This window comes from Microtus oregoni, unplaced genomic scaffold (genome assembly GCF_018167655.1).
Source record: "Microtus oregoni isolate MIOR12 unplaced genomic scaffold, Mior012 000004F_ref0000308, whole genome shotgun sequence".
NCBI classification, from domain to species: domain Eukaryota; kingdom Metazoa; phylum Chordata; class Mammalia; order Rodentia; family Cricetidae; genus Microtus; species Microtus oregoni.
The window spans coordinates 25660690-25687174 of NW_024543063.1; the positions used below are offsets into that span (position 1 = coordinate 25660690).

The 26485-nt window shown below is 43.9% G+C and overlaps 1 protein-coding gene across 2 annotated transcripts in view; it reads right to left on the reverse strand.

The window, feature by feature from the left end:
* Window positions 1-615: 615 nt before the first annotated feature.
* Itgb1 (integrin subunit beta 1) overlaps window positions 616-26485 on the reverse strand; it is a 43724-nt gene continuing 17854 nt past the window's right edge. Inside the window, exons 3-17 of one of the 2 annotated variants that reach the window (XM_041649887.1) lie at window positions 25009-25094; window positions 21846-22068; window positions 19492-19662; window positions 18685-18923; window positions 16799-16954; window positions 15650-15745; window positions 15087-15176; window positions 13192-13332; window positions 12661-12860; window positions 10435-10673; window positions 10040-10262; window positions 8385-8617; window positions 6658-6824; window positions 5803-5882; window positions 616-1660 (exon numbers count right to left, since the gene is read on the reverse strand). In XM_041649887.1, the coding sequence (XP_041505821.1) occupies window positions 5808-5882; window positions 6658-6824; window positions 8385-8617; window positions 10040-10262; window positions 10435-10673; window positions 12661-12860; window positions 13192-13332; window positions 15087-15176; window positions 15650-15745; window positions 16799-16954; window positions 18685-18923; window positions 19492-19662; window positions 21846-22068; window positions 25009-25094 (2339 nt within the window). In that variant the 3' untranslated portion in view covers window positions 616-1660; window positions 5803-5807. The remainder of the gene's footprint in view (window positions 1661-5802; window positions 5883-6657; window positions 6825-8384; window positions 8618-10039; window positions 10263-10434; window positions 10674-12660; window positions 12861-13191; window positions 13333-15086; window positions 15177-15649; window positions 15746-16798; window positions 16955-18684; window positions 18924-19491; window positions 19663-21845; window positions 22069-25008; window positions 25095-26485) is intronic. The other variant, XM_041649888.1, reaches the window with a different exon arrangement.

Consider the following 26485-nt stretch of genomic DNA (forward strand, 5'->3'; position numbering starts at 1 on the left):
GCAAGCACCTTTACCTCTAACACCACAGTAGACCATGGGGAAACTTCTAACCATCTCCTTTCTCACATCGTCCTGACGTCTCTTGTATATCCAAGGAGGAAATACTTACTTCTCTTTAAATCTTTTAATTTATGCATTGGGGGTGGGAGGAGGGCAGGTGGTTCAGTCTCTACTTCAGCCTTGCATGAGCTCTAAGGCCTGACCTCAGATCAGCAGCCTGCAGAGCAAGACCTCTTCCCCACTAGTTACTTTGCTAACCCAAGTTGTTTTAAACCTTACACAAGCGTTTTTTATGGAAATGCAGTTTTACATAAAAATAACTAAAACCAAATGAAAGTAAGACTTTCCTAGTTCTTCCTAAGAACAAAAATCTCACCCCTCTCCTGAATGTTAGCTCTCCAGCATCTAGCAGTCTAAGCTGGTGTTGATAAAACAGAATGAAACAGCCCAGCTCCCATCTCAGGGGACAGGAACTGCAATCTGTTCTATCATCCGCTCCCCATGTCTAAAATGAATCACCTCAGCTTACTGAGTAGATGGAGCCGTTTCCCCTCAGTATCTTTAACACATAAAGACTACACAAAACTAACAAAAATATGGAGCCAAACAAACCACTTAAGTATTTTAGGCCTTTTTATTTTAATAAATAACTTCAGTTAATAGCATTGTCAAAATTAAAAGGCACTTAAAACAAGGCTGTGACTAGGGTGAGGGCGAGCGCAGCAGGGAAAGCGTTCGGAAGGCGCACAGTGGTTGAACTGCTGGGCCTGCCCAGGCCCTGTAGCCCTGCAAGCAGCAGGACAGCTTCGAGTGTTTGTGAAGAAGGCAAATGAACAGCCAAGAAAACAAAATGATAAAAAGTCTTAACCCCAAATTGCAAACAGACACATGAAAAGATTAGAAGAAGTGAAAAAGAGCACCAGGAATTAAACAGAACAGTAAAGTAAAATAAACTCATATAAAGATTCCCATTCAGCAAATGCTATGGAAGTTACGGCCTTTGTGTGACTAGTGCTAAGTCAGGGACTTCTTAGCTGAAGAGTTCCCAGGACTTTTATCCAAGCTTGGATTTATAAAGAGAAGGCGTCAGAGTTACGGGATCAAGTAACTCGCAATGGCACACAGGTTTTAAAGCTAAGTTTTTCCTTCCACCTCTCTGAATTTTCCCAATGGCCTTTGTAAAACAACTGTGTCAAAGTGATTTAACTGGAAACTGCCAGCACGCGTGTCTTTCAGATGCAGCACTCTGCTGGCAATCAGTGGCGGTGCAGACGTGGGTGATGCAGCTGCTTCAACTCTGCCCTGCGTTGCCCAGCAGTGCCACTGATTCCAGTGATCTGGGAGGAAGGGTTAAAAAGGCACACTGTGACCTCAGCTGACAAAGATAAAGATCCTTTCTCAAGTCTTCTGTCAGTCCCTGGCATGGATTATAACATTATTTTCAAAATAATAAAAAAAATTAAAAATTATACATATTGTACATTTCCCAAACCTGCATGTGAACAAACCCTGGCCACGGAGCCCCAAAGCTACCCTACGTGACTAAGACGATGCTGCTGTGAGCTCGGCGTTGTGGAATGGGCCTGAGCAGGGCTCATTTTCCCTCATACTTCGGATTGACCACAGTTGTCACCGCACTCTTGTAAATAGGATTTTCACCCTGAAACAAACAAAAACCACCAGTTACTCTCTAAAAATCACAGTGTTCCAAAACAAGATTAAGCTGCAGTTTTCTTAAGAAGCCACTTCCAGTGTCCAGCGTCTGACAGCGCGGCGAGAGGACACCCTTGCCCCAGCAGTCTCGGGCTGTCCCGTCATCCCTGGAGTGCTGCCTCACAAATGGTCTGCACAGCTGCCATCAGAGGCTCCCCTGAAGGTCTGCTACCCAGCTTAAAGAAGCACTTGGACCTGACTCACACACTCTAATGCTTAGGAGTACTTGATACTAAAATGGGGTGGCTGACTTTGTCCCCAGAGAAGGAACTGTGCTCCTGGGATCTTCTATGGACTGACTGATTTAGTGTTCTGGGTATGTTTGTCAGTATCACCCATGGTACTGTGCAAAAATATGCCTAGAATATTAATTACCATTTTTCAATAGCCTAAGGGTGATGCTGATCACAGTTCTAGTCTTGAATCTAAGGCCACTGCGGATTCAGCAGGTGACTCAAAGCCACAAACATTTCTCAAAATTGAAAATATATGCTGACTGTGGTGTTTTAAGCAGAACAATAACAATCATAATTACACAATCACAACTCTGTCCTTGGGGAGTACAGTACGGTGTGTGAAGATATGAAGAAAGGCAATCTGACAGCCTTCACAAGAGAAATGTACACGAAACCAGTACCAGAAAGGGAGGTTCACATGAGAAGTTTTGGAATGCATCCAAAGGAGAAATGACTACAAATGAATTATTGAAAAACGAAAGAAATCTATACAAAGCAAAGGTACAGAGCAAAGAATGCCATATCTAGGCAGAGATACATGCCGTTCATACAGCATACATGTTCTGAGGTGTTGGGAATGGAGCAGACACAAGAGAGGACTCAGCCCTAAGGGCAAGGTCAGCATCTCCCAAGATGCAGCAGCTATGTGAATGCAGTCAGATCAGGACCACACAGCTGACTCACTCCCACCCCTCAAAACACAACTTTTCTGAGCACGGAGGATCCATGCTGGGATGCTGATTAGCTTTGGTTAACTGGACACAAACTGAAGTCTCCCTGTAAGAGGGAACTCTAGTTAAGGAATTGCCTCCATCATTCTGGTCTGTGCCCATGTCCTTGGAGCATTTTCATGACTGATAATTGGGCCCAGCCCACTGTGGATGGGGCCACCCCTGCGCTACTTGGCCTGGGCTATTTAAGAAAGGAAGCCAGGGAAAGTATGCCAGTGCACAGCAGTAAGAATTTTTCTGGGGTCTCTGCTTCAGTTCCTGTCTCCAGGTTCCTGTCCTGAGTTTCTGCTTTGGCTTCCCTTGATGATGGATGGGAAGTAACCTGTAGGCCAAATAAACCCTTTTGTTTCTCCAGGGTGCTTTAGGTCACAGTGTATGTTACAGCAGCAGAATGCAAACCAGAATAGACGGTTGATATCAATGTCAATCTAAACTTAAGTGGGAGATGGGGTTCAGGCCGGATCTGTGGGGGTTTATCTTAAGTTAATTAAGGTGAGATGCCCACTGTGGGCAGAATCATTTCCTGAGCTCGAATATCGTATAAAACGAGAAAGTCAACTGCGCCCCAGCATGTATAACTGCTTTGTGACTCGGATACAACTGGACCGAGCTCCACCTGCTGTGACTTCTCAGTGACTGACCTGCAGCAAAGGTCTTTTCCACTGAGCTGCTCGAGTCGGTGCATTTAATGAGAGCAACAGAAAAGTGCCACACGATCCCTCAAACAAATGCCTCTTATACTTACAACACTGCACAGAATCTCAATCCTCCCCGCGGCTTCCACCGGGCTGTGACCCTAGAACTGTGTTTTCAAACACACCAGGTTTTCACACTGCCATTTAGCTGTCTCTGCGCTAACGCACTTAACACGGTCTAGTATTTAGTGCTTAAGAATTATAAGGGAACAAAACAGAAAGCAAAATATAAAAAAAAAAAAAGAGAAGCTCAATATCTATCATCACAGAGTCTAAAGTAGAGTTTATATGAAAAAAACCTTACCTTTGGAGAAGGTTGCTTTGCCATACACACAAACATTTATATTTATTATTTCAAAGTCCAATCAAACAAAAGTCTAACATGCACGTTAGAGATCAAACTAAACTCGCTGTGTGTATTAGACATCAGTTTAGATGGAGATGAGCTACAGTAACCCGATTAGTAGAGTCACTCAGAGTACAGCCCCCGCCCCAAAGCCGAAGCGTATTTATGTCTGTGTGTATGCAATCCCGGAGTGAGTCCAATTTATGTCTGTGTGTAGGCTACCCCTGGAGTGAGTCCCTTTGTCCACGAGGAACAGCTGACAGCGGTGGCTGCAGTGTTTATGTCACGGTATATGAGGTGTACAATGCAAACTGGGAGGCTTGTAATCCACACCAGAGACGAAGGACAGACCTGATCATTTTTTTCAGTGTCCCGAGGTGGCAGTTTTATATGCTCACATAATTACAGTGTCTGCTAACAGTGTAATTAATTTGTGAGAAACCTTGGTCCCATATCACAAAAATGTTTTTGCATATTTTTTCTGACTTATTGACTCATTAATTTTTATTAATTCCTAATAATTTTTTATTAAGAAATCATTTTAGGATAATCTATAGCCATAAATTTTCTTACATTTCAATAATATATAAGTAAAATTTAAGAAACACTTGCTTTCTTGTTTCAAACACTTATTTTAGTTGAAGAAGGTATATTACAGTCAAAATTAAGTCAAAAATATAAACATTAAGTATAACTAGTAACCACTGATGATTTACAAAGTGCCATTGAATGTACAGAAAGGGCAAACAAGTGGAAAATTCTCCTGTGAGAAGTAACTAGATGAAATTGTTAATGCCTGATAGTTCCCACAAAGGAGAGAAATGAAACCCCAGTAAGTGCACTAGCTAGTCAGTTTCCCTGTAGTAATTACTCCTGCCAAGTACCAGGTGAGAGCGAGGGAATACATCACGTTTTCAGACCTGCATGATCTCAACAATAACTTTCTACCAACAAACTAGACCTTATAGAACCCTGGCAGCAAAAGAGATCCAGCAAGTTATGATTTCTAGCACTATTGCTACTTCCTGTGTCTTTTAAACACACACAATATTCCCATATTTGGGGCTTTCTGCAAGTCCATTTTCATTATTGACTGATTCATGACTGAGTAACTACAGGGCTGCGGGTGGAACTGCAGCTCCCACAGTGCAGCGAGGTTCACTGACGGTAGTCACCGCAGCAGTGCTATTTCTCCCTGCGCGGTAACGCCCTCCTAAAGAATGTATATGAGCACTTTGTTTGCACGTCCAACTTTGTGCGAGAAGAGGGCATCGGATCCCACTACAGACAGTTGGGAGCCACCATGTGGTGGTTGGGAATTGAACTCCAGACCTCTGGAAGAGCAGAGGTCTCAAGTGTGAGCCATCTCTCCAGCCCAAGGAGAGTTTTAAAAGAGGCAGAAACAGGTGGATCAAGTGAGTTCAGCCTGCTTGGTCTACACAGCAAGTTCTGGGATAACCAGGGCTACATATTAAGACCCTGTCTCAAGCAAAAATAAGCAACAAAAATTTTTAGTTTTAAACTTGAAAGTCAGAACCATTTAATACCTAACACACAACAGTATTCTGCTTCTCAGTGAAATATCCACATAATCAAAAACTAGAAAAGTCTCAGAATCTTTCTAGGGTGGGCAATATGAGTTGTAATTGTGAACAACACAAACACCATACTATGGTTTTGCTGTTTTCATTTCACACTCAATTCACTATTCAACCCAGAAGGTGGTTCCTTATGTCACGACCTTCTAACACAGGATAGCAGTCCCACTGCCTCTATAGCCACCCCAGCAACAATCAGCAGCACTACCCTCCCTGCAGACACGTGAGAAGAGCAGCCTCAGGGAGGTGACAGAGCTGGGGGCTGCCTGAGTGTGAAGCAGTCCCTCCTCCCATCCCACAGGGCTGCTCCACACCCGATTGTCTGTAAAGTCCTTCCACGCACTAAGTTAACATACGAGAGAGCCACAGGAAGCCATATAAACAAAGCCAAACAAAACAGCGCTAGTGCTGAGAAACACACAGAGTGCAGTAAAAAAGACAGAAGTTGACATGCAAGGATAGAAAGAGAAAGGAAATACGAACGGCAATCAGAGACCAGCTTTACGTCCATAGTTTGGATTCTTGAAATTATTTATAGGACTCTTGTAAATCGGATTTTCTTGCTAAAGTGAAAGAAACAGTTTCTAGTGATTTCATCAGAAAGAAAATTGGCATGTATAGTGTATAAACACCATAAAATGGAATCCTATTTCTATTCCAATTCAATTCTGAGATTTCTAAATTTAAAAAAACCCAACCTAACTGTAGTAAAAGACACATGACTATTGCAGTTACAATTTAAGAATGCTGATTGAAGACATCAACTCTTGTGTCAAATGTGAATACACAAGGGCCCACACTTAGCCAACTCCCCCCCCCCCATCCTGAAAGCACTGAAACCAGCACACGCCAGGCAGAGCCTGTGTTTCTATTAAGCAAGTTTTACAGAGTTCAGGCCAAGTATTTCCAAATGCACGAACACACCTGATACAGGACTCATGCCAAGAAGGCCCCTGGTACCCAGCCTTCTGGTCAGCCCTCCCATCACTGTAGTCTCAGAACCGCTGACTTGGTTATGTCCCGCCCCCCGAAGTCATGGGGGGAGGGGCTTTCTTTAGTGTAGCCTGAGACACTGTTGATATCATATAAGACCCTACAGTAGACAAATGAGCAGAGCATATTAAAGAAAAACACCAGCCACAATATATGCAGAATATGGATCCTCATAAATGGTCTACTGCAATAGGAGGCTTCTGGTTTCCAGCAAATGCAAATTCTTTGAATAATGAGCTTTAGGGAACGAACTATTTAAATTGGACTTTAAAGGTCAGTCACACGAGTAAAGTTACATATACTTCATGAGCCAACCTACTTCCCAGTAGATGTTTCATAACTTACCGTGTCCCACTTGGCATTCATTTTCTCCTTTTCAAATTTAGCAAATTCCCTTCTGTCGTGGATTATCATTAAAAGCTTCCAAATGAGCAGCAAGGCCAGGCCAATGAGCACAATCCCAGCAACCACACCTGCTACGATAGGGATGATGTCGGGACCGGTCGGACAGTCTGCAAATGAGAAGGTTATGTGAGCATCCAAGGACTGAGAACACACAAAGTTCACAAGACCACTAGAGCTTGGTGGGATCTTACAGAATCAATAGTACTGGAAACTCGCACTACCCCAAAACCTGTCTAAAACCCGCTAGGTTCTAGGCCAGGTAATGTGGCAGGTACCTCTAATCCCAAGAGAACCTCTGAGTTTGAGGTCAGCCTGATCTACATAATGAGACCCTGTCTCAAACAAACAAACAAATAAACAAACAAAAAAAGCTACTAGGTTCTAACCAGGGAGCTTACAAAACTGCAGGAAATACAATCAGTAGGCCATTTATTTGGGGGTTACAGAACATATTTCTTTCCCTAAAGATTGAAAATTTGAAAAAATCCTAAGAGCATCAGAAATAATGAAAAGCTTATATGTAATTAGGAACGTGATCTTCAGAATTATAAAGTACTAAGCAATGGCAAAAAAAAATACACAAAAGATGGTTGGCAGCCACGCATGGCAGTATAGGCCCACACTCAAGAGCAGAGCTGTAAGACTGTCACAACTTCTAAGTCAGCCTGGTCTACGACATGAGTTCCAGGTCAGCCAAGAGCTGTAAGGCAAGACTGTCCCAAAACCAAACAAAAAGAGTGAGGTAACTGGAGAAATTCCTTATGTGCATGAATAAAGGTGCCTGGCAGCAACCGCTCCCACCACACACACGCTATATTTTAAAAAGGTTTTTTTTCCTCGCACTGATCTGCATTCTGCTGTGATGTCAAAGCAGTGTCACGACCACTGCAGAAATCAGCAAGCCCCTGCCTATATCAACACCCTGGGACACTCAGTGCAGAAAACATCAAAGAAACAAGAACAAGCACTCTGTGTTCAAAGACTGCTGGGACGAGGGAAAACACAGGCACACCCGGCAGCATTCAGAGCTCCTAGAGCTGCAGAACACAGCAAAGATGGCTCAGTGGGTAATGGTGCCTTTGATGAGGCTGACAACCTGCTTTACACACACAGACACACACACACAATAAATACATTTCTTTTTTAAAAACTAAAAAGTTGGACAATTTCCTGTAATAGATGCTCACCATATGTTCTAAAATACATTCATTAAGGGAAAAAAAAAACTAGACACAAATAATAAAGAATGACAAAGAGGGCTAGAGAGATAGCTCAGCAGTTAAGGCACTGGCTGCTCTTCCAGAGGTCCTGAGCTCAATTCTCAGCAACCACACGGTGGCTCACAACCGTCTGTAAGGTCTAGTGTCCTCTTCTAGCAGGCATACAGACAGACAAAACACTGTAAACATACTAAATATATCTTTTAAAAAAAATGATGAAGAATCTTCAAAGGCTATGAGAGGAAAAAAAAATAAAACTTGCTTAATTTTAGGGAATTTGAACAAATTCACATTAATAACATTTTTAAGAAAACCTCTCCCAATACCTATAGCTAAATCAAACTCAGACTTAAATATCATCAATAATGCTGTTTCTATGAACAGATTATTGCAGGTTGTTTCTGATGTCAGAGCACAGAAAGAAGGCATCTCCCAACCTCTGCCTACCTGGAGTCTCCACAACATGCACGATGGCCTCGTTGTTGCCATTCACCGAGTAGGTGAAATAGAACCAGCAGTCATCAATGTCCTTCTCCTTGCAGTGGGTCACGGGATCGACCTGCACTGGCTGGGGCAGCTTGTCCCTGCTTTCCACCTTAGTGAGGTTGAAGTGGGAGCACTCCTGTGCACACGTGTCTTTCTTTTCTCCTTTGTTGAACGCTCGGCACTGAACACATTCTCTAAGACAGAAATCGGTACACTTAGCATGGATTAAGACGGATTCTGCTTAGAGCACTTCACAGGCTAAACTAATGGCCTTGCTGATCTAAGGGCAGCATAAGCACAGAGGAACAGTGACAATGTGCTCCACAGGAGAGCCCCATCTCCAGCACCCTCAGCCAAGCACAGCCACTAAGGCCAAGCACCACCCTGGCTGGCGAAGCTGCAGACAGAGTAAGGGGACAAGTAGGGCGTTCTCCAGACCTACCCTGGGCCATGTGCACTGGAGGCAAATCACCCAAGAAGCCTCTCCTTACCAAAGCTGCTGGCAAGCTCATGCCCTCCACTGGAGGAGTAAGAACTTCAGTAAAGGCCAGTGCCTGTGGGGCCTGGTAAGACCAGGCCTTATCCAGGGTTTGCCCAACATCTGATTAGCAAACTTCACTTCCTAGTCGGCTTCAGACCTGACATCCACAGCACAGCTATGGGTGCTGCACAGACGCCAGTGAGGCCTGCACAGTGGATCCTTCTCGTAAAGACATCAACGTGTCTGTGACAAACCTCGAGCACATATGTTCAAGACTACCAACGAGCAAACTGCAGACCTGGGGGATATGTGTAAGTCTAGTCTAAGCCCATGGTGGTCAAGCATGGGGTCCTAGCAGTCCAGCATGGGGAGGCTGAGGCAGAAGGACCTCAAGTTCAAGAACAGCCCATGCTCTATTCTAAACTGTTTACAAATTTTATAAAAAACATTAACAATTCAACATTCTTCAGTGAACAAACTAGCAATTCAGCTCTATAGGAAATGTAAGTAAACCAAATGCATTTTCCAAGTCAATACTAAGACCTGGATTTTTCTTACAAATAAACTTCCCATTAATACATTACAAAAAATACTAGTCTCCAAAACAAAGAAAGGTGGGGCTGGGAAGGTGGCTCAGTTAGTAAGGTGGATGCCTCAGAAGCATGAGGGCTGGAGTGCAGATCACCAGAACACATGTAAAAGGCCAGTCATTTAATCCCAGTGCTGGGCAAGAGCCAGGGGGATTCCTGTCCTAGCCTACGCAGCAAAGTTCCAGGTCAATGAAAACTCTGCGTAGACAAAGACAGAAGGTCTGAGAACAACAACCAAGGTTTTCTGACCTCCATGCCCATACATACACGTGCAAGGATGTACATACACCTCCACAGCATAAAACTGGACCGATATCACACATAAAATATGTAAGATAACACAACAATAACTTAAGCAGCAAACATGTAAACAGAACACTGTATACAGAATAAATAGATTTAAAAAAGAATTTTTAGGTCATAGAAAATGGGATACATAAAAAGCAGCAAATACTCTCCTTGAAGTGTGACGTCTCAGCCCTCTCCTTGGGCTCTACCGGGGTCAGCACAGTGAGTTAACTCTGAAGCAGCCAGGCAGTACTTACTTATGCTCTGCACAGACGCCAAGGCAGGTCTGACACGTCTCGCAGGTTGGCCCTTGAAACTTGGGATCTGTACACTTACAGGCCCCACACTCACAGATGCCCCGGCCGTTGCAAATCTGACCATTTGATGCTACACACGGAGCAGTGTCCAAGGAACAGTCGCACGCACTGCCAGTGTAATTGGGAAAGCATTCGCACACGCGACACCTGCAAACACCGTTTCCTGCAACAGAAAAACATTTCTCAAAACAAGGGTAAAATGGGCCATGGCAGCAATTATTCACACGTCAAAACCAAGCCGCAGCACAGACGAGAGCAGCTCTAGTGGAAGGTCTGCCCTCGGGTGACCTCACCAGAGGCCCTGCACTGCGGAGCTGCGGCTGGGGCTTACTCACCTCCACAGATTAAGCCATTGGATCGATCACAGTTGAAGTTGTCACACTCGCAGAACTTGCCAGAGTAAATCTCGTTGGTATTATCTCTCTTCCTACACACGCACTGTCCGCAGACACACTCCCCATTGTTACTGCAGATCTCTGAGCTGTTCTCCTTCCTGCAGTAAGCATCCATGTCTTCGCTGTTCACTTCGTCTGTGCTGCACTCACAGTGCCTCCCCACACGCCCCTCATTGCACCTGTCAAAGACCCCAACAGTCCATAAACAAAAGGTGTACAAAGCAATCCCCTCACACCAGCAAACTGTCAGCTAGGGATGCCCACCCTGCACTCTCAGATGAGAGAAGTGCATGTGTTTACACACGCACACATATGCACATACGCAGCAGCAACACAAGTTCTTATGGAACAAAGAAGGGGCCTCGGGAAATTCATCTTCAGCAAGGAACCATTGTGACCAAAATGAAAACATTCTAGCAACAAAACAAACAAATAAATCCCAGCACTCAGGAGGCCGTGGCAGGTGGATTCCCGTGAGTTTGAGGCCAGCCTATCCTACAGAGTGAATTCCAGGACAGGTTCCAAAGCTACAGAGAGAAATCCAGCCTCAAAACAAACAAACAAAATATCTGGGAAAGTAAAACAAAATCTTTTGGCTTTTCGAGACAGGGTTTCTCTGTGGCTTTGGAGCCTGTCCTGGAACTAGCTCTTGTAGACCAGGCTGGTCTCGAACTCACAGAGATCCGCCTGCCTCTGCCTCCCGAGTGCTGGGATTAAAGGCGTGCGCCACCATCGCCCGGCACAAATCCATTTTTCAAGAAAGTAAGATTCTCTGTAGACCAGGTTAGCTTTGAACTCAGAGATCTTCTTGCCTCTGCCTCAAAATGGCAAAGAATTTTTTTAGAAAATCTTTTTTGAGTCAATGCCATTTTACTAAAAATGGTATTTTTTGTTTGTTTTCTGTTTTCGTTTTTGAAGAGAGGGTTTCCCTGTGTGGCCCTGTCTATCCTAGAACTCATGCTGCAGACCAGGCTGGCCTCAAACACAGAGATCTACCTGTCTCTGCCTCCTGAGTGCTTAAAGGTGTACATCACCACGCCTGGCCTAAAAAGATACATTAATGATTCAAACAAGAAATAATACAATACAGAAAAAAAATATAATATTTAAATTATTATTTAAAATGGTAATTAAAATTTGATGGTAGCTGGGATGTGGTTATGCAAACCTTTAATCCCAGCATTCGGGCAGGGTGCGGGGCAGAGGCAAGCAGATCTCTGTGAGTTCGAGGCCAGCCTGATCTACAGAGCAAGTTCCAGGACAGCCAGGGTTACACAGAGAAACCCTGTATTGAAAGGCAGCCCCCGCCAAAAAAAAAAAAAAAAAAAAAAAAAAAAAAAACCACAAACTAAAAATTGATGGTAAACATAGCTGTTCATTTTTCTTTTGGGCCAAAGTCAAAACCACAGTGGGACTGACATTTAGATTTAAAAGTTCTATTAGAACTTTGGAAGAAAAGGCAGTTTAATTTTTAGATGGCTCACGGGATAAAGGTGCTTGCCACCAAACCTGACAGCCTGAACTCAGGGCCTGGGATTTCACATGGTAGATGAAGAACGAACTCCCAAAATTGTTCTCACCTCCACAAGCCTGTCATGTGTACACATACACGTACACACACACACATAAATAAATAAATGTAAACTTTAAGTACTATTTTCTCTTTATCCCAGCCAAACAAAATTAATCCAGTACAAGGAAAGCACTGCTTTCTCTTGCTAACTAATTCGTAAATAAAACTGTCAGTTAACACTGGGAGCAGTGGCTTCTACCTATAACCCAAGTACTGAGGCAGCAGGATCATAAACCTGGGGTCATCTCAGGCTACAAAACAAGACCCTTTCTCAAAGTAAAACAAAATTTAAAGGAAAATCATCACTATCAGTTTGACAGTTTCTCCGAGTCTCCATCTACTTCTTTTTCCCCAGATATCTTTGCTGCAGCGAGCTGGAGTGTTAGAGCTGTCAGGAGAGCAGTCTTTGCAAGGCTGCCCTGAGACTGGACACCCTGCTCACCTAGCTCAAGCTTCACCGTGGAGTGAGCAGAGAGAGCTTTGAGTATGTGAGCAAGTCACGGAGCAGACGGCTTAGGATTTTATTCTCTACGGGCGTCCCCAGCAAAGTTGCCTAGAATGTGCCTGCCCTGCCGCAGCCAGGCTGCACTCACCTGCAGGCTCCACACTCAAACGTCCCGTTCCCCTCATGGCACTTGGGACTCGCTGGAATGCCATGGCTTTGGCAATTGCACTTACAGATGAACTGAAGAACGACCTCTACTTCTTCAGTGAAGCCTAGAGGCTTAATTTTAATGGTTTCAGACTCCTTATTTGGACATTTATTTGCAGTTATGCTTATTTCAAATTGAACCTTAAAAGAAAAAAATAGATTAACAAGCTTAATAAATATAGAAATATTTCAAAAGCTATTCATTTAATGTTTCTCATTAAATTAATTTTAACTTTTTAAGATTTATTTATTTTATGTGTATGCACCAAGTGCATGCAATGCCCACGGAGGTCAGAAGAGGGCATCAGGTATCCTGGAACTGACCATATATGGGCACTGGAAATCAAACCCAGCCAGGGCTTCTGCAACAGCAACCAATGCTCTTACTAACCACTGACCATCCCTCTAGCCCCGAAATTAAACTTCTTTACACGTGCTTTTCTTTTTCACAGAAAACACTCATAGAACATACCTCATCTCCAATGGAAATATTGGAACACTTTCGCCCATTTTCTCCTGTCCCGTTCACCCCGTTCTTGCAGTAGGATTTGTAATTTATTGTTACTCCTTCCGGCAATTTGCTGTTTTCCAGAATGACTTCTGAAGAAAGGGACTAAGAGAAAGATTAACCATCAACAGGGAAGTAAAATAAAATATGACTTGAACACACACACAAAATGGATGAAATGAGATGTTATGAAAACACTATCATTTCAATACAATTAATTCACGGGGTGCTAGAATCTAAAGTAAGCAACTCTAAGAAGGGTCCAACCTTCAAAACAATGAATACAATGTAAAAGTGTTTCTTTTTATTATTATTCAGCTGAAATGCTAATGACCTCACAGCAAACAGCCTGGGTATGAGGAATGCTAAGAACACAGAACTGATGCTTGCTGCTCAGTTAGGGTTAGGGTTAGGGTGGTGTCACACAGTATCCACAGGCTCCCTCTGGTCTACCCCTTCCAGCTAACCAGAGATCAGAACAATAGGGCACACAAGTTTACTGGGGACCACTGGCATCTGGTCACCTCCTAAACACTCCCTAGAGTCTGAAGAACTAGAATTTAGCTCGATGACCAGCACTGCCCAGCAGCCACAAGGTTCTGGGCTTGTTTCTCAGCACTGACAAGGATCAACTACAGGGACAGCCGACAGGCTGAGTCCAGCCAGTAGTCTTTAGAAGAGCAGACATCTCAGGACAGTGACCAGTGAGGAAAATAGTCTGTCAGGGCAGACAAAGGCTGGAACGGGAGGATGTGAAACAATTAGAATCTGTTGTCTTTGCCAAACCCCTCTGAGCCAAAACTTTTTCCAAAATGTCTTGGGACTCCAGGCACAAAAGCCAGGCATGATGGAGCACACCTGGCAGGTGGAGGCAGGAAATCACAAGTTCAGATCCTGGGCTATACTGAGAAGTCAAAGTGACCTGGCCCACATGATACGGTCTCAAAAAACACTAGGGCTGGTAAGATGGATCAGAGTGTAAAAGGAGCGTGTCTCCAAGCTCTCAACCTGAGTTTGATGCCAAATCCACATGGTTGAAGGAGAGAACCGCACAAGTTGTCCTGTGACCTACACACATACTCTGAAGGTAAAAACTATTTTTAATCTAAACTTAACCTACCAAAGACTAGAGATCTAGGAAATGGTCTATACAGTATATAATAGTCACCATGAAACTGCAGGTGCCCGCGGGTCATTTTAAATGATCACTGGCTGGCACTTACTGGGAACCGTCACAAGCATTCTGACTTATGCTCCTCAATGGAGAGAATTCCGCTAGTTTCAGTTCCCAAATGGTACGCTTATTGCCTATGTATGTACATACATCCGAGAGTGTGACTACTACTGAAAAAAAGAGAAGCATGTCCTCGGAGTTTGTCTTCTGAAGAAGTAAAAGATCCTTGTCAGGCATCATTCATCAAAAATGGAGAATCTAGCCAGGCATGGTGGTGCACACCTTTCATCCCAGCACTTGGGAGGCAGAGGCAGGTGCATCTCTGTGAGGACAAAGCCAGTTTGGTCTACATAGTAAGATCCCAGACAGCCAGGGCTGCATAGAAAGACCCTGACTAAGAAAACAGTAACAAGTGACTCTACAAAGGGAGCCTTGGGCAGAGAAAGAAGAGCTGTGTGCATCGAATGTCAGCTGGGCTTCACTCTTGCTCCAACTGGGAGAACATGGCCTTCAACACATAAACAAGGGCTTGTAATTGCCCATGTGCCTTTATCTGAGGATTACTGCTTGGCTTAAATTATGCTCTCATAAGCCTGACGCTCTGCCCTGTCCCTCCAGCTTGCTGACGCGTGTACGGTGGGTGCTTTACTGCGGGCATGAAGCTGAGCAACGGAGGTGCACTCACATTGTAGGCATCGATGATCAGCTGGATCACGTTACTCGAGTTTCCAGACAGTGTGCCCACTGCAGACTTAGGGATCAAATTCTTCAGTTCCTACAATTAAATATGCAAAACATAAGTATTCTTTATTCAATCAGTTATAATCCATTGAAAAGCAACAATTATTTTGACACCTCGGGTCTCTATTCTATCTTTCAAACTCAAATCTAAAAAAATACAAAAATCTTAATGAGATTAAAAATATTGTAAGTGGTCAGGCAGCAATGGCGCACGCCTTTAATCCCAGCACTCAGGAGGCAGAAACAGGTGAATCTTAGTGAGTTTGAGGCCAGCCTAGTCTACAGAGCAAGTGTCAGGAAAGCCAGGGCTACACAAAGAAACCCTGACTCCAAAAAAAAAAACAAAAAACAAAAAAACCCACAAATAAGCAAACAAACAAACAAGATAAAATGAGTATACGCAATGTTTGTCAAATTTGGTGTGGCTACGTGGTAGCATTTTCCTATCTCAGACATAACTCTGCTGCTAACGATAAGCAATGGAAGATCGAATCTCTTGTCCTTTACCTTGTACACAGGCTGGAACTCTTCAGTGACCGCGAAGATCGTCTGGATGTTATTTTCACTGAGTTTCTGGACAAGGTGGGCAATTGAGGGATAATCCTAAGGAATCAAGTAATATAATTTAATATATAAATACACTTTATAATCAATGATGGGTTTTGTTTGGGTCCCCCTCTGTTGCCCAGGCTGAATTCCCAACTGCTAATATGACCGTATTTGAGTTGGTATGCATTCACAAACAAATCACTCCCATACACTACTTTCAAGTAAGAGCATCAAACATCAGATATCCCAAGCCGGGCGGTGGTGGCGCACGCCTTTAGTCCCAGCACTTGGGAGGCAGAGGCAGGTGGATCTCTGTGAGTTCGAGGCCAGCCTGGTCTACAGAGCTAGTTCCAGGACAGGAACCAAAAGCTACGGAGAAACCCTGTCTCAAAAAAAAAACCCTCAGACATCCCAGAACCGCTGAGTGGGTCACACGTGTATTTGTTTCTCTTTTATACGTTCAAGGACTTCCATACTGTAAGAAACTTCATGATTTATTCTTATTTTATGCTCACTCTGTTGTGCCTGCATGTATGTCTGTGCAAGGGCGTCAGAGCCCTAAACCTGGAGTTACAGACAAGTGTGAGCTGCCACATAGGTGCTGGGAATTGAACCTGGGTCCTCTGGAAGAGCAGCTAGTGCTCTTAACTGCTGAGCCATCCCTCCAACCCCATTTTAAGATATTTCAGATGTGAGACAATCTATGTACATTAACTGTGAAGACAGTGAAATTAAGGAACAAAACTAAAGGCTCCTGTTAGCTAGCACTTAAGGCCATGATTTACCAATACTGAATTTCTCCTAGATCGTAAGTGATCTGCCTATATTTACTTTCAATGAAGACCAGAGTGCAGAATTTTAAGTGATATACATAAGACAGAGAGGTAAGCCTAGTTAAATTGTGCATTTAGAAATATGACCAGGAAGCTGCCAAATGATGCGTGCAAGTGAGGAGCCAGATGGGTCTCAGCACAGCACAATGCCAGAGTTTCGCAAACAGCAATGCAGCTATCCAGGTGGTCAACAGGGCCCACACTTGCCAAAATAAGAAAGCTGCAAATCCACTGTCCCACATGCTCAGTACCAGGTGACGGCTTAAGTACTTACGTAATAATGGCTCATTGTGTAGACGTTGTTTTCCAGGTGACACTGCCCATCATTTGGTAAAACAATGCCACCAAGTTTCCCATCTCCAGCAAAGTGAAAGCCAGCATCCGTAGAGAACACCAACAGTCGCGTCACATTCCTCCAGCCAATCAGTGACTTGAAGATAGAGAGGTCAACTGTAGACACTGCTCACAGTAACTCAACATAAATCCTTCAGGCTCACAAGCTGCAACTGCACTTTTCACCTAATTCTGCATCACTGTCTTTCTTGTCCAGTGCTGCTGTGAGTGCAGACAGCCTCCCTGGCCCTCCTCCAGCACTTCACAACATACACACGACATCTTACTTGCCCGCCAATACTGCGGGTTCCGAGGACTAATGAACACACAGGGGCAGCGTCTACAACTCCGGGTCCTAGTCCCAGCCACCCCGCTGTGCACCCCTGCTGTCTACTATGCCGTACACTTCCTTTATCGGCCCTCTCCTCTACATTAGCCTTTATGCAACCTATGCTATCCTCAAACTTACTACACAGCTGAGGATGGCCTTGAACTTTTGACCCCCCAGCCCCACTTTAACCCTTTCATTCTAGCTCATGAAGTTGTTCACTTGTGTAATTTCACATGAAAATCCTCTTCTATGAGAAAACTACATTTTTTTCCTAAATTTAAACACGTTTGTAAATTCTTTGAAGGTAGAAATTGTTTCTTTTTTCTTTCTTATTTTTGTTTGTTTATTTATTTATTTGAGACAGGGTTTCTCTGTGTAGCCGTCACTGTCCTGGTCTATAGACCAGGTTGGCCTCGAAGTCACAGAGATCCACCTGCCTCTGCCTCCTGAGTGTTGGGATTAAAGGCGTACACCACCACTGCCAGAATGAAATTAAGTTTCTTGATTCTGATCATCTTTCAAAGGAGAGTTACCTGCTCCTTTGTCCCTAAAGCATGACAAATGCAGGGACAGCCACGGCTGGGAGGTGAAGTGGGGTAGGTATATGATCAGTTTCACACTGCTGACCGAAGCAGAGGCACACAAGGAAACGGCTTTTCAGAGAGTGGAAATCACAGCACTCTACAGGCAGTGGTCAGTTATGTGTCCTGGGAGCTGTCTACTGTTATCCTCCCCAATGGCACCAAGTCACTGCCCTTCCTCCACACCACACAGTGCTTTACTCACTGTCTGGACACCCACACTTCTCCCGTACACAGAGACAGAACAATGCTTTCTGCTTTCAGCCTCAGTTCTCATTAACTTGACTGTCGGAGTGGTAGAACATATGTAACCCCAGGACTCAGGTGACAGAGACAAAAGCATCTCTACAAGGTCAAAGGTAGTCTGGGGTACACGGCAAGACTAGGTCTCAAAAAATAAAAAAAAAAATCAATCAAGAATATTCATGAATCATAAGTAGATAGTGGTCCCTAGTTTAACAGAACTAGGCTTTCTATCCCTGAAAACCTTACAGTTAAACCACAGACATCTGCTTATACTTTCATTACAACCTAAGCTGTCATATGGCTTAATCAGGCCCTTGAAAGTTCTTTCCTTCTATTATTAGACTGAGGAGCAGAACACAACAGTGAGCTGAGGAACATGGTAGGAGGCACGGTTCCTAGTGACACCCCAGACAACATCAGTGACATCTCCAGTACAGAGCCACCGAGTTAGGACACCTCAGCCTCCTCAAAAACCCAACCACCTAGAGTCTATGCTCCAGTTCCTCAGGAGTGAATTCCCTGGCTGGTTCGAACAGAGATGCAGTGATGAGGGACAGCGGAGAAAGCGGCAGGGCTAGGTGGGAACTTAGAAGACTGACATCAGTACTCCCCCACGTAAAATAAAGTGATGGCAGATAATGCTAAGAGTCTCCTGCAGGAATCACTTACTCCACAAACTGCGACCTGCATGATGGCATCAAAACCACCTTCTGGAGAGTCCAAGTTTCCAGAGATGCGCTGCTGACCAACAAGTTCATTGAAAACCTCTCCTCTGTTAGTAAGACTGAGCACATTTTTGTAGCTAAAGGGGCTGGTGCAGTTCTGTTCACTCGTGCAGGGGTTCCTGAGCTTCGCTGGGGTGGTGCTAATGTACGGCATCACAGTTTTCTCCACGAATGAGCCGAAGCCTGGAGAAAAGAATGCACTCGGGTAGGTGAACGGGCAGAGACCAACACACTTACAACACTTTTCAACTGATGTTACTTATTTAGGGAGGGCACGTACACGAAAACCACAGTGCATATTGAGAGGTTGGAGGACAACTTGCAGGAGGTTGCTTTAGTGACTGAATTCAATCATCAGGATTGGAGGCAGGGACCTTTACCCACTGAGCCAACTTACCAACTCTAAACAAACAGCTTCTTCTAAACCCTAGTATGGAGGCTGCAGAGACTGCACAGTGGGCAAAAGCTCTTGCTAAACAGGCATGAGGATTAGTTCAGATCTTAGCACCCAGGTAAAAGGTCAGGTACAGTCACACACACCTGCACCCCAGCACTGTTGCAGGAAGAGATAAGATCACAGGCCATCAGCCTAGGTTAAGTGATAAACCATGTCTCATGGGACCAAGACAGAAAATGATAAAGACACTCAACATCCTGCTCTGCACATGTGCAGAAGACCACACACGCGCACACACGCACGCACACACACATATGCACGCGCGCACGAAAATGATGCTCCAAACATCCCTACCAATGCGGAAGTCTGAAGTGATCCTCCTCATCTCATTCATCAGATCTGTGCCGAGGCTCTTCACATTCTCCAGATCATCTTTCATAGAGTAGGACAGATCCATAAGGTAGTAGAGGTCAATGGGGTAGTCTTCAGCCCTTTTGAATTTTAATGTAAACTTCTGTGGTTCTCCTAATTAAACAGATTCAAAATTGTAATTAGGTGGCCAGTAATCAAACTAAAATTAGAAAAATAATTGAATAAAAAAACAAATTCAATTTATATACTCAATGCCATAGTCTTGAGTGTATAATTTTCACAAAACCAAGAAGTCTGTTAGAGCCTCAACAGGCGCACACTTAATCTCGTTTAAAAAAACTACTTATAACACCAAGACTCAGGGAGGCAAAAATGATAAAGGCAACGCCCTGCCCCCCCCACGAGTAACCCACGAGACAAATAATTCTGCTACAGTTTGGATCTGCCGTGTATCAGTACTATCAGGAGGCACTTCAAAGTTTTGGGAGGTGGAGACCAGCAGGAGGTTTGGGTTACAGTGATGTGCCCTGGAGTCTATATGATATGACCTCCTCGCTGTAACGTCACCTCCCAGATGCCCATGTGACGTATCTATCACCTCACCAGCTCAGCGCAGCAGGCCAGTCCCCCAGAAGGAAACTTCTAAAACTATAGGCCAAGCAGCTTTTTCTTACTTTAAGTAGCTGTTCCTGTAATCACAAGCTGATTACACACAAACTTATGAGGAGAACAGAACACCACAAACTTGGGCAGACACTCTGGAATCCAACAGAAAATCAGGAGTGGACTGTTCCTGGGTAAAAAGACATTGCTAATGGAAGGTGGGTAGCAATCTAGTTCACTCTAGGGTTATAAAAGTGAGGTATGGGGTAAAGAGGTCAGGTATAAACTACAGGGAGATCAGCAGCAGGAGATGAAAATGGTCTGAAGACGAGGAAGGTCGGGGGTACAGATGTCACATGACCCTCACCAGCACAGAGCTGAGACAGCTCAGTGGTGGAGCACTGGTCCAAGTTCTGTCTCCAGCACACAAATCACTTACAAACATGGAAGAAGACGAAGAACTGGGTGGAAGACGTTTGAGTGCTTGGATGAGAAACCCTTAGTCTTGTCTCCATGGCCTTCTGGCAGGCAGCTGGAGGGGGCGGGGCTAAGCTGAAAAGTCTGTGCTGTTGTAGACTATGAATGGTTTACAATGACTTGAGAGGAAAACTGTCTCTTAAGAGAAATGCAGAGGGATGAAGGGAAGAAGCACAAAAAGGAAACTAGAGGCAATGGATGGAACTGAGAAAAACAAGGAGTGACATCATGAGCCTCTTCCAGGCTCCCCCAGTGCAGAAAGGCGTGAGGTAATGATGATGTGGGATGGAGAGGTGAAGAGCACGGCTAACATATATATATATATATATATATATATATATATATATATTCATACAGGCAAAACAAACACCTAAAAAATGTTTTAAAATAATAGCGATAAAAATAAAACGACAGTTTGGGCTGTGCTAATGAGGCCTGCAGGTCTGCAGTGCAAGGTGACAGTGGCGCTCTGCTGGAGAAGCAGGAATCTGCACTACGAATTTTGCTCCTTGCTATGACCTAACACTGGCACAGCAGCTTAGGAGGAGAAGGGTTTATTTTGGCTCAGTTTCAGGGAGGCCACAGAGGCTGGGGCAGGTTTGTCCTCAACAGTAGGACCATGAGGAAGCAGCTTTCCATAGCCTGGCAAATTAGGAAGACAAAGGCCACAGAAACCCACTCTGCCAGCCAAACCCCACCAACTGTGGGCTCCACAACCTCCTGAAGCAGAACTGTGAGCCTGTGTAGGACATTTCACATTCAAACCATAGCAGTGTCTACTCCTAGGCTGAAGGTAGGACAACAGACAGAAAGACGGCTGTCTATTTCAGACATGGGACAGGCATGGGTACCTATAAAAACTTGAAATAGTACTAAACAAGTGCACGCATTAAAACTTTGCTTTCACATTATAAAATTATAGTAACAAATGGACGCTATTATTTTTAAAACTCAGAGTTTGCCGGGCTATGATGATGGCACATGCCTTTAATCCCAGCACTCAGGAGGCAGAGACAGGGAGATCTCTGTGGGACGAGGCCAGCCTGGTCTACAGAGAGAGTTCTGGGACAGTCAGGGCTACAGAGAGAAACCCTGTCTCAAGAAAACAAACAAACAAAAAAGGTTATATCTACTAAAAATTTAACTTACACCATATCTTCGGGTACCAGCCAGCCAACCTCCAAAAACAGCCCTCCAAAGACTGGAGGAAAGACTTGTATAAAGTTACTATGAAAACCCAAGGGGGGTGGAGGTACCTGATCGCAGCTTCAGGAGCAGCTGCTGTGGTTGGATCTGAGTTATGTCCTCTGGCTGGAGCTTCTCTGCTGTTCCTCTGTTGCGGTTGGTGACGTTTTTATTTTTCTTTATAGTTTGGGAGCCTCTTGGGTTTTCTATGTCACTTGGCTGGCAGCCCTTCTTTTTTAATGCTTCTAAATCATCACAACGTGCCGAAGTAGGCATTCCTTCTTGTAAAAATGTCTAAGTGATATGTAAAATATGACATTAGCAAAACCATTTTGATATATTATTGCATGTAAACAAATTACAAAATCATTCATTTCTAGGTTTTAACAAAATTTTCCCTTCATCCACATCATAACAAGTGCCCTTATACAAAAACAAGTAAAATCAACCCCGAGAAAGTACTCTTTCCCCAGACTAAGTGCTATTTTAAAGCTTCACCTTTCAAGTCCAGACTGTGTCATCACTAACTACATCCTTCGGTTCTCGGCATGCTTCACAGGCCCTCATACAGCAGCCAGACATTCCTCCAAACCTTTCTCTTATAAATGTCTTTACAAGGTCTTTCATGTTATGTCATACACTTCCCAGCAGAGCAGTAAACAACAGGAGGCTTAGGAAAAGCACATTAGCCTAAATACAACCCAACCAATAATGGTCCGTGTGTATGTACAGAAAATATACCACAAATTTACCTGACTGACTGAATTTTTTTTTTTTTTTGAGAGAGAGAGAGACAGGGTGGTTTCTTCTGTAGCCTGTCCTGGAATTTACTCTATAGATCAGGCTATCTTTGAACTCAGAGATCTTCCTGTCTCTGCCTCCTGAGAGCTGGGATTAAAGGAGTACATCACTGCCTGGCTGAAATTTTTTTAAATGCTGGCTATTAAATGAGATTTGTTTTCTTAATTTTTATTTTATTTGTATTGTAAGTTGTTTTGCCTGCATGTGAATCTCTGCACTGCATGTGAGGACTAGAAGAGAGTGTCACATCCCCTGGTACTGAAGTTACCGAGTGACTGTGAGCCTCCATGTGAGTGCTGAGCATAGAGCCTGTGTCTTCTGGGAGAGCAGGCAGTGCTCGTCTCCAGGGCTCTCTCCAGCCCCAGAGTCTACAAAAACCAAGGTGGGGAACAGGAGATGGTTTAGTGGGCAAAGTGATTGCCATACAAGCAGGAGAACCTCAGTTCTGACCCCTAGCATCCACGTGGCAGTGAGCATCTGTAACCTTGGCTCCCAGTAATGGAGGACAGAACAGTGGGTTCTTGGATCCATTGTGGAACCCAGTGTTCAGCCAGGCTAGCTGAAACAGCAAGCTCCAGGTTCAGTAAGAGATCCTGTCGCTTAAAAAAATAAGTTAGAAGGGGCTGGAGAGATGGTTCAGTGGTTAAGAGCACTGGCTACTCTTCCAGAGGTCCTGAGTTCAATTCCCAGCAATTACATGGTGACTCACAACCATCTGTAATGAGATCTGGTGCCCTCTTATGGCATGGAGAAGGAACACTGTATACATAACAGATAAACCTTTAAAAAAAAAAAAGAAAAGAAAAAAAGCTGGAAAGCAACACAAAAACACTGCTGTTTGCTCTCACCTGCAGCACAGACACGTGAATGTGCACACACATACACAACACAAGGCAATGTAACACAGCAAGAGCATTTATACACCCAGGGCCAGGGTCAAAACCGAAGTATTTTATTTACTATCAAACCTCAAACTGAACAAAGTACAAGCTCCTAGGGAATTCTCCATTTCCAAGTACTTAACCAATCCAGGAAGCCTCATAAACCTCAAATAAAATCCCACTTAACACTTTCCACAAGAACCTTTAATAACTGAGAAGTTATACCCCAGATTTCAGAAGCTAAAGTGTGCAACTCTGGTTAGGTAAGTTTCAACTACAGATAAACTTAGGTCCATACAATGGATGTTGATGGTGTCGGCAGCTGTTAGATCAACAGAGTCTGTGAAGTGAACCTGCCTTTCTAATCCACCATTTCTAACTGCAGCCTGGTAAAGCATGAACTATGGCCCTCACTCTCCAGAGAAGGAGCCAGAGCTTCCGTCAGCATTTCCTAAATTTCCCCAATTTCGCCCCAGCATGCCACTTGTAAGACAGTACCATGAGAAAAATTCTGAAATAAAACAAAAACTTCTCATTGTATCTTTCACTTGTCAGATCCTACGTCATATCTGACATCTGGTCAGTTAAGCCTTTTGGGTACAAGCACCTGAGGGAAGACATACACAACGACCCTAGCATAACCTCAAATTGATTCGCTGCAGTTTTAGTAAGCTGTCTATAGGGGACCACCACGTCAGGCAAAGTACAAAATCTTTAAAGGAAATAAATGCAAATCCAAAATCCTGACCTCGAATTTGCTTTAACTTCCTTTCACTGGGCTACGTTTTGAGGCTCAAAAGGCCCACCATTCCCAGTTAGCTCTCTGCCTCATGCTGTGGATCAAGACGTGAGCTCCCAGCTGCTGCTCCAGAGCCCGTCTGCTGCCTGCTCACTGCTATCATGGGCATGGACTAACAGTGCTGTGCTGTGGGAATGCTCTTGTACACAGTAAAGATTTACACTGTAAAGATTTAATAAGTGGCTTATTAAAGTGCTGATTGGCCAGTAGCCAGGCAGGAAGTATAGGTGGGGCAACAGGACTAGGAGAATCCTGGGAAGAGGAAAGAGAGTCAGTCACCAGCTAGACACAGAGGAAGCCTGATGAAAGGCCTCACTGATAACAGGTACCAAGCCACGTGACTAAACACAGACAAGAATGTTGGGTTAATTTAAGTTATAAGAGTTCATTAGTAATAAGCCTGAGCAATAGACCAAGCAGATTATAATTAACATAAGCCTCTGTGTTTCTTTGGGACTGAACAGCTATGGGATTGGGTAGGACATAAACGTCAATCTACACTGCTGTGAAACCCCAAATTAAATATTTTGTTTGTTTGTTTTGTAAGTTGCCCTGATCATGGTGTTCTGTCACAGCAACAGAAAGTTAAGACACATGTCTAGTGGGTGCTTTGTCAGTGGCACTGTCTGACCAACACACACTACTCAATAAACACTGATTCAAATGTGCATCTTATCAGGAACTTCCCAAAGATAAAGCTCTGAGTGAAGCTCAAAAACCAGAGAATAAACTGCACAGTATCAGAAGTCTTACCGTATTCGTGCACCACCCACAATTGGGCCCTGCTTGTATGCATTCTCCACAAGATTTGGCATTTGCTTTTAAACATCTATTTTTATCTGTTAAAAAAAAACAAAGAGACAATTTTAAAGTTTCAAAGGAAAAAAAATGAATGGATCACAATGAAAGACAGAGACAGGTGGTAATGCAGATAAAGATAGGTGTTAAACATGAACACTCCAGCCTAGTTACTAAGCTACAAGAGGCCAGTCCAAAGAAAACCTAAAGGAATCCCCCTTGACACTGAGAGTCACCAATGGGCAGTCATCTTGTTCTCTGTATGACAGACCAACTAGGAACCATTAGCCTAGCTATACAGCAGTGGACCATTCTGGTAAAAGTATGATTTCAGAACATGTCACTCTCAATGATTATGATGTCCTGCTTATGCCTAGGTCAGGTTTTGCCTTTTCCTATGCCTCACAATCCCACACCCACACCACAAAAGCATCTTCCGGGAGGTCACTCCACTTTGAGTACATTAAATAACTCCAAGTCCATTTTCATCCAAACCCCTTGAGTTTACATTTCTTTGACTCAATCTAAACTGAATCATCTTTCTGGTAGTAAACACTAGTAAGATTAGATTATCTCTAGTTTATCTTTTCTGATTAGCATATAAACTATGCTTGAATTAAAAAAAAAAAAAGAACTAGAGATCTCCACAGTCTACTCACTGAAAGAAAATCCCTCCAACAATGTTTAGGTGTGGTCCTCGGGATACAGGTTCTGGGTGGTTTTTTATTTTATGTATCAAATGTATCAAGTTTTCTATTCACTATCTTTCATCATTGTCACATGACCATCCTGAGCTCAGATCATTCTAACTATTCTATTTACTGTGGGTTTTTTGCTTGTTTGTTTGTTTTTGAGATTTAGACAGTAGAACCAGGTGTCCATTATTCCAGATGTAGATGGTTGCCAGAAGAAGTTAAAATGTCTTCAGCTTGCTCCACACTTATAGATACACTAACAATATTTGAGACTTCTTGATCACAGAACAAGAGTATCTTCTAGAAAGTAAACTGCTCCTGGGTTTTCTTTTGTTTTTTATGTGCTCAGAACCTAGAGCTTTGATTGAACCATAACCCCAACCCTTTGGATTTTGTAAACTGGGGGGCACGGGATGTTGTGTCTAGTCCAGACTAGCCTAAAACTCAAGATCCTCCTGAGTGTCTCTGCCTCCCAAGTGCTGGGATCACGGCATGTGTCACCACGCTCCCCCTTGCTTCGGTTGTTTAGATGCCAACGGACACGTCATATGAAAATACTGCACACCTCAGCCCTCATTCTGGTCCCTCGGCACTCTCACACTCTCCAGGGGCCGTATGGTCCTCTCACGGAAAGGAGGGATGATTAACTGGTGCTAACAAGCCTTGCAGGCCCCTTAGAAACCTCTGCTCACAGAGGCAGCGTGCCACAGAACTTCAGGAATAGTGTGATCTAGTGG